The sequence below is a fragment of the Punica granatum genome, chromosome 8 (assembly GCF_007655135.1).
Source record: "Punica granatum isolate Tunisia-2019 chromosome 8, ASM765513v2, whole genome shotgun sequence".
NCBI lineage: Eukaryota > Viridiplantae > Streptophyta > Magnoliopsida > Myrtales > Lythraceae > Punica > Punica granatum.
Window position 1 is genome coordinate 23,089,668 of NC_045134.1, and position 8,973 is coordinate 23,098,640.

The 8,973-nt window shown below is 38.0% G+C and overlaps 1 protein-coding gene across 1 annotated transcript; it reads right to left on the reverse strand.

Moving 5' to 3' along the window:
- Window positions 1-3,732: 3,732 nt before the first annotated feature.
- On the reverse strand, window positions 3,733-7,919 carry LOC116187431 (shaggy-related protein kinase alpha-like). Its single transcript, XM_031516123.1, has 13 exons — window positions 7,608-7,919; window positions 6,696-6,893; window positions 6,490-6,582; window positions 6,331-6,390; window positions 5,607-5,879; window positions 5,418-5,492; window positions 5,265-5,321; window positions 5,013-5,153; window positions 4,864-4,914; window positions 4,659-4,754; window positions 4,484-4,567; window positions 4,265-4,367; window positions 3,733-4,144 (listed from the first exon to the last, which is right to left on the reverse strand). The coding sequence occupies exons 2-13, from the start codon at window positions 6,810-6,812 to the stop codon at window positions 4,062-4,064; spliced, it is 1,233 nt and encodes a 410-aa protein (XP_031371983.1). The 5' UTR covers window positions 6,813-6,893; window positions 7,608-7,919; the 3' UTR covers window positions 3,733-4,061.
- Window positions 7,920-8,973: the final 1,054 nt, after the last annotated feature.

Below are 8,973 nucleotides of genomic sequence, written 5' to 3' on the forward strand. Positions count from 1 at the left end.
CATACCATGCATGAGATCTTTTATGAATCAATTGATCCGTTTGTTAGACATACGCAAAGAGTTAGCTGGAACGTGCATATACAATAGAAAATCTATGCTGACCTATTTAGGTTTTAGGTTAATTGTCCCCTTAAGTCGTTTTAGTTGATCATTTAGAAACTAGACCTTCAGTGATGTAGCTTTATGTCATGTCAAGTGTTGAAATATTTGTTGATTCTATTAGCCAATTTTCACAAGTATTACGTTCAAGGATATTCGTCTTTTGGATGAGAGGCTCAAGAGTGTAGGTTTTGTTTATACAGCGGTAATAAATAGAATTTTACTTTTATAAGTGGTATATTTATTTTTTTCGATTATAAAATGTTATATTTATTCATCATAAAATATGTTCACACTGAGTACCACCTAGGGAACAAACATCAGCAACAATAACAACGAGGCATCAACTTTCAAAATTCAAATGCCTAGAGCTAGAGCTAGAGAAGAAATTGCAACTTTAAAAAAGAAAATCTAGGCAACAAGTAGCTTTCATAATCACTGTTGAGAATACCTCCTTTAATGTGCTTCCCACAGGCTTGCTCTGCTTTTGGAAAAAAAAAATAGAGGTATTCTTTTTCGGTTTAAAAGGAAATCAATGAATCTAGAAGAGGATCCATAGATGAGAAGAAATACACGGGCATGGGGAGTCCTATTGGTAAGACTAACACTCAAGACCTTTTTTAATACAAATCGAGAGTAATGCCACTACATCAAAACTCCTTCTAAGACAAAAGTCCTTTTAGAATTGGTTTGGGAGTATTGTTGCTAATGGAGATCTACTAAAATAAAATTATTGAAAATTAAGTGTTGATTTCAGAATACGTTAAAATGTTTGAATAAAACTTATTTAAAATTGAAAATAAAAAGAAAAAGGCAATTATTAATACTTGAAATAAGCAGAAACAGATTTTACACGCACCTATTAACCTGCTTGGGGAAATCACGTTTGCAATCACAATATTGACCCAAATCATGGTTTCAAAAACTCACACCAAGTACCAAATCTGGTTAAAATTATTTAGAAAAATGATTATGAAATATTTCACCGCACTCCCAAACCAACTCTTAATTTTGCTTTTTGTGATGGGAATATTCCTAAACATACACCTAACACCAAGTTTGTGACTTTGAGGCTTCATTGACTTCTTAATTTTGCTTTCTGTGATGGGAATATTCCTAAACATACACCTAACGCCAAGTTTGTGACTTTGAGGCTTCATTGACCTTAAACCGGAAAAACCAGTAACCTTACAAGGAAAAGTATATATAGTATTACTAGTCCATAGATTTAATACATCTAAGCATTTCAATCGTATATAGGTGACAAACATGGAAAAAAGTAGTGCCCTAGGTAAATATATAAAAATGAAATATATTTTGAATTTATTATACTGTGACTATAACTTATGGGCACGTACTTTTTAAGTGCTAACAAGTACAACGGAATATTCGATATACCATTGTTCGTCCACTATATTGCAGAACAATGTCCATGTCCTTTATAATAAATTAATTGTATCTGATTAAACTAAAGTTGGATTATTAATATCAATTAATCTGCTCAAACAGCTTTCAAGAAAGAACAAGTACAACGAAATATTCGATATCCCATTGTTCGTCCATTATATTGCAGAACAATGTCTATGTCCTTCATAATAAATTAATTGTATCTGATTAAAGTAAAGTTGGATTATTAATATCAATTAATCTGCTGAAAAAGCTTTCAAGAAAGGACGACTAGTTGAGCAATTTTGAATGAATAATCTAATACAACTTGTGAAGAAAGGAGTGGATGACGGCACTTAACCTTTCGTCATTTGGTCCTCGGCATCCTCATGTCATCAATATATTGAGAATAGCTCATTGATTGGTTCTCTTTGTTTTTTCTTTTTTTAAATCCTTGTAATTTCACAATTAATAATATCAATTTTTCAATTATAATAGAGGTTAATGGTCTAATTAAGAGACACCGGAAGCAAAAGTAAAAGGAATACTATAAAAGTATCACCAAAATCTCTTAATTCCTAACGATGGTATACGTTACTCTCAATGCATTGCATCCCTTTTCGCAATAGACATTTCAAACTTTGAGAAATTTCAATATTTTAGTGCAAATCTAAGAACATATATTTGACAAAAATGTAGTATCGACTCAATCCTCGATGCAAGTCAACCTTTTTAAGTCTTTTTTCTATGTAGCCTTGACTAAATCCTCGATATAAGTCAACCTTTTTTAATACAAGGGAAGTATTTTTCTTGAGTTGGATGTCACAATGTTCAGCATTAAATTCATCCGGGAATTGACATTTCTGCTATTCAAAATCCACCGATTCATGTTGACATGTCGCTGATTCAAAATCCACCAAATCATGCTAACGTGTCTGCTATTCAAAACCAACAATCTCATGGCAGTCCCATGCGTACGACTTTTAATATTGTTTATGAACCGTTAAAAACAGTGGCAATTTTCATTTTCAACAGAGACCCATCCGAAGGCATATCCTTCAAAAATCTTCGGAGGAAATTGATTCGACTGAATTTTTGCACTTACTTGGGTTTATTGCAAACCTGGCCAGGCAATGACAAGGGATCCCGGTTCAACCGGTTGGCCCGAGCTAGGTTTGAAAACATCGCTTTGAACCGCCTTTATCCAAACATATGGTAAAAAATTTGAGGGATGGAATTTTCAAAGGCATGGAAGTTTGGGGACTAACTTTTGTATTTTTAAAGTTTTGGAAGCGAAGTGAGAGCTTAAAGCTAAAAAGCCGCTGTAGTCAGGAAAAGCGATATTCTAACCGACCAATTATCAAAAAATAAAGACATTATAACTAATCCATTCATCATATACATGAATGATTTAAATTTGCCAATTTAGTACTAGTAGAACGGCCATTTTTCCGATACGGATTTTCGAGCACTGCTGCATGTTGCTCATGGCATCGACGGATGCACCGCTTCATGCATGAATCCTACCGTAAAACCGGATCATATGCCATGATAATTGATACTGGATTTAATAATTGGGCTCAGCTGGAACATCATTTCTCTCGGTGGGCTTAGGAACTTTTTCCTGCCCTGCTAATTGCATTGAGGCTCTGCATTTTCGTCAAGGTAAAGCCTCAACGTCTTACTGCCTATGATGGGTCGGGCAACATATGGCCCGATAACATCCTGGCAGAGCTGCGGTATGGTTCAGTTTTTTCAGATTTTTCCTCCTGCCGAAGGCCGTGTGCATCGTGGCATAGGATCAGAATGAGACAGAATTGAAGACATGGAGGGTTTGATTCGTTGTCGCTCCTCGCCGTAGTCTTACGGGTCAGAGAGCTTGAGCATTGGACAATAATATAGGACTTGGTATGACAGTTCTGGTTAGAAACCGCTCCTCGCCGTAGTCTTACGGGTCAGAGAGCTTGAGCATTGGACAATAATATGGGACTTGGTGACAGCTCTTGTAGCATTTCTAACGCACTAGGGGCAGCACAGTTAAAACCAAACCGAACTAGAGATTCAAGCAACCCACTGTTCTTTTCGACAGAGACAATTTTTCCTCTTAAATCATATAATCGTATACCATTTCTTGTCTGCTTCCGGCAGTTGCAATGCCATAATTGATACGACACGATGGTATGTGGAGGGAATGGAATTCCCACTGATCAGCTAATCGAGTATTTTAAAAGCAATAAGAAGAATAGAGAGAGAAAATGGGGACAAATCTGGCACTACATACATCATTACAATCTAAGTAAAGAACTATGGTCAGTGACCTATTTTGCTGTCTGGTCTTTTCTTAAAAAACATTGAGGCAGTAGCATCAGGGCCTCTCTCTCTGTCTCTCTCTTGCCCTCTGTAAGGGATGAGGATTGACGAAAAAGATAAAAATTAAGGGAACAAATAAACATTTGAGACAAATAAAACAGAGAGAGAAGGGGACGCAGGACATGAGAAACATTTGAATACTTCACAATTTCCTGCAGCAGGCAGAGGTTCTTTCTCCCTACGTAGGACAGGGTGAGCGAAGCCCATCATAACTGAAGGGAAGGGCACTGCCTTCTTGCGTGCTCGGGGATCAGCCTCGCAAGCATCTCTGCGGGCACTCTCTTCAGCTCTGAGATGATCAGCAACAGAAAACTTTTAGTTTGAATCAGTAGAATTGAGAATCATAACTTTCTTGCTTTGTCTTTATTAAGGTGAATAGAAGTTTTAATAGGGTCCTCTCAGCATTTACCATGGGCCTTGAAGTTGAAGAGTGGCGGAAGCGGGCGGCCATTTGGGAGTCGGGTGTTGGGGTCACGAAGCTCATCAAAAAATGGGTGAACCAATGCCTCCAGCTGCATAGGCAACCGCAAAAATCAGCTCAAGAGTATATCTCTGTACATATATATTGATGGGACATGAACAGCTAGGTTGTCTGGTAGTGTCTTAGTTAATTCTCAATTATACTCACCGCTGTACTTCGAAGGTTCGGAGAGTACTGCAACAACCTTGACACAAGATCAACAGCTTCAGGGGGCATGCGCTTGTAAAATATCTGTAATGAACAAATACATTAGTTATGAGTGACCTGAGAGATCAATACTACATATTCGAGTGAGGTACAAATCAAATACTTCATTGCGCACCTTGTGCCATGGATGGGCTTTGATTTGCGGGAATTTGAACTCAGTATAGTTCGGGTTCATGCATTTAATTTCCTCCCTAGTTGGGGTGCCCAGAACCTGCAACATAGTGAAATAAGATCAATAACAGTACAATTAGTACGTACAAAATAAAACACTACACGAGATATCATTACATTAGAGAATTCATTAGATCCCATATGATTACCTTGATGATTTCAACGAGCTGGTCTACCCCACTCTCACCAGGAAAGAGCGGCTGCATCAAAAAAGTTACTCTTATTAATCTAAATGTCCATAACAAAAAGCAAAAAGGAAAAACAAAAAGAAAAGGCAAACGCAAAGCAATATACCAACCTGTCCAATGAGTAGCTCTGCTAGCACACAACCAGCGGACCAGATATCAATTGCTGTGGTATACTCCGTCGCACCAAATATAAGCTCAGGTGCACGATAGTACCTCGAACAGATGTAAGATATGTTAGGTTCCCCTTTGACCTGCCAGAGACAATCCCAGAAATGAGTTAGGATTAATAACCACTACCGAATTATTTTTGGATAAGTCACTACCATATTATTTGACCAGGAAATAGAAGAAAAATTACGAACCAGAACTTTAGCACTGCCGAAGTCACATAATTTGAGTTGGTGGGTATGTGGGTTAACCTGTCAGATAAACATAACCAGTTGTGTCAAGTGATAGAACTTTAAGATATATAAGAAAGATTGAAAAAATTGAATTTTTTCTTTATTAAAATTTACCAGTAAATTTTGGGGCTTTATGTCCCTGTGGCATACTCCGATACAGTTGTGAATGTATGCAAGTGCCCTGCAGATCTGTCAATGGATTACAAAAGTCGAGGACTTCACGTCAGCTCCACAAGCAAACTTCACAAAGCTTCACAAATTAAAGACGAAATAAAAATCGATCTACATAGACATGAGTGGTACCTGATAAAAGTAGAGCTTCACGTAGATTAGTGGCATCCTCTGGTTCATCTTGTTATAATGCTTGATCACACGGTGCACAGTCTCGGGCACATACTCGAGCACAAGATTCAGGTAGAGCTCGTCCTTCTCAGTGGTGGAGAAGAAACAGTGCTTGAGAGACACGACATTGGGGTGTTCGAGAAGTCGCATGGTCTGCAACTCCCGGTTCTTGAACCGCTTGTCTTGAAGAACCTTTTTAATTGCGACAGTTTCACCGGTCTCCAAGCACTTTGCCTGTAACAGGAATTGGATTAGCAAAAGGCAAATGTCATGTTCCAAACCATATCCCGTCATAATATTTCTTTTCAATACAAGAAAACAAAAAAGAGGACTTTTGCTTTCTCCAAAAAGCCGCAAGTGTTTATATCAGGAGGTTGGGTCCTTCAAGAGCACTATAGACCTGTTTAAGTGCTACTGCCCATGCATTGGCCTCCCATTCTAGTGTATTACACACCTGGGCCTCCATCACTAATACAGCCCACACCTAAATATGTTCCTCGTGAACCATAATACCTCCAGAAAATATATGTGCTTGAAAACATTTCGCTGAAAAATATCTTCAGTTAAAAATATAGTCAAAGTCAAAAACAATATTGTGAAACATATAGTCTACAACAGCTCTTCATTGTGCCCGAGGACAAACGTGTAAAACAGCCAATGTATTTGGAGCTTCTGGATGTCTCACCTGGAACACAACTCCAAAGGATCCCCGTCCAACAGCACGCTCAGCCATGTAACTTATCGTCTGTAATTACATCACAAGGAGAAATTGATGTCGCAATCAAGGCTTGAAACTAAAACTAATTTCTCCACTCTAGTATAACAGCTACATCCATAACCTCACCTGTTTTGGCTGGCCATTCTTTCCGCCAATGTTAGTTACGATTATATGGCCCGCCTCAGCCCCGTTACCATCAACAACAGTCTCTTCTGCTTCCTGCATTTCACATCACAACAGTTAAGATTCATAACAAATACTACAGATCACTTGATCAGAACGAACTCTGAGTATCAACTATTTGCAAGTTGATAGGAAAAGATTTATTTTACCCTCTCGTCCCGAATCTTCATGTCGTTCATCTCATTGGGCAGCCTATCCACCCCAGCAGCATTGCCACCGGGTTCCCTTAATCCGGAGATCGGCGCAATTCCCACAGAAGCCATCATCTAACAAGCCGAAAGCTTTAAGAGACTTTATCCCAAACCCGCTTGTCCTGCTTCTCAACAGAGCTGATTGCCAAAACTTTCCTGTAAATGGACCAAAAGTAGAGCAATGATGCAAAATAATGAAGTGAGAGAGAAGGAGAAGGCAATGAAAACAATGCAGGAATTTTTTGCTTTCGCCTCTCAATTTGCTTATTTTGAAAGAAAACCAAACATGACCCAGGTTGGATATACAAATTTTCGTGAACATCAAATCAAATCCAAAGAAAGAAATGGTTTCAAAAATAAGATCTTTTCCCAACCATAGATCCAAACCATCAGAAGAGATCTACTCAAAACCAGTCTCCTAACAACACTTGCAAGTACAAGAAAGGAAAAATTAAAAAAAGAGGGGCTTGACTGCTCAAGCACAGCAAAATCAAGCAATAGCAGGACATCCAACACAAGTTTAATTAAAAAGATTAAGAAATGCACTTCCTTTGATCCCTGTTCTTTCTCAGGAGCCAAAGCAGAAGACCAGGGAAAAACAATTGCAGAGGAAAATCCAACATCAGCTCAGACATAAGCTAAAAATAACTATCAAAGGATCCCAAAAGATTGGCATCTCAGAAATGAGCAGATCAGCAAAATGGGTAAGCTCAAAAATACACAAAAATAATTAATTAAAAAATATCAGCAGTTATCGGAGAGCCAGACAGACTAGACTCATGGAGCTACAAAAACTGGAAGCAATCGATCAAATCAGGAAGCTTAAGAAAAAGCTAGGAACTTCAGAGCTTCAGGAGACTAGATTTTTACCGGTTGGGTTCAGATTCAGATTCAAATGCAAGAACTCAAGGCCCGATTTATCGCGGGGTCTTCTCAGGCGCAACGCTTGCGGAGGGGTCTCAGCAGCAGAGAGGGGACTAGAACTAGGAGATGTGATGTAGGCAGCAAAAGGAGAGGAGAGAGATGAGATGAGAAGGGAGGGGAGGACAGAGGAGAGGAGAGGGGAGAGCTCTGTTTTGTTCTGTTTTGGGTACAGAAAGAGAGAGAGAGAGAGAAATGGATGGGATGGAATACAGGGAAGAAGAGAGAGAGCTCTCTTCTTTTTCTTCTTGGTGGTGGTGGTGGTGGGGGAGGAGGTGACAGTCAAACAGAGACAGCAGCTCCCAGACATTTATGTCTTTTTCTTTTATTTCTTTTTTTTTAATTTTTCGTATTTTGATACTTTTATGAAAGATTAATTTCAAATTTGGCCCCAAAATTCTTTCTTCTCTTTAGTCTTGTCTCATACAGCTCAGTTACCTTTCAATATATTCCCCACAGTCAATCTGGAGCAAGGATACTCGATGGATTTGGTTAAATATGCCCAATCGAGATTGATCGGGAGACCGTTGGGAAAGACGGAGATGATGAAAATATCAGAATGGAGATAAAAACAAATAATCTTGATCACTTGTGAAAGTGTAAACATAAGAATATTTCAAATTCTGCAAAATGTGAAAGTTTTAACTCTTATAATTAATGAAGGAGTGAGGAAGTGTAACAGATTCAGTTCATATGCCTGATAAGAAATAGATCAGGCGACCATCAGAAAAGACAATGATGATGAAAATATTATCTAGAAGGTAAAAATAAATAACTTTAACCATTTAGAAAATTATAAAATTAAATTAAATATGTTCTCATTTTCATAAATCTGAAGATTTTCATGGAGGAATTTTACGAAACAAGAATAGAGAGTGGTGCCCAAGTTCATTGGCCTTCTTCGTTATGTGCTGAGTTAGTTGATTGCTTCATTTGACATGTTTGGCCAGTTGGCCCATTTCCACTAGATTTATCCCTAGATTTGGCTACAATCTATGTGCATTAAATGTTTTGGAAACTATAGAGATGACTTTGGAAGAACACAAAGTTGATGGGTGAATGAGTAAATCCATTTTTATAGCTTTAGTTTTTTCGGTCTTTGCTTTTGACAGTCTCCTTCTTTTTGACCGTTCAAACCTGCCTGGTCCCACCACCACCTCCTACTTTCAAAAACTTATTTTCCCTTAATTACTAATTTACTTTAATCATCCTTTGAATATTCAACTCCACCTAATTGTAATAATAGCCATAATAGATTAATAATGGTCCTAACAACATTTAATAATTATTACTGGATTAGATCAAAATAAAAATT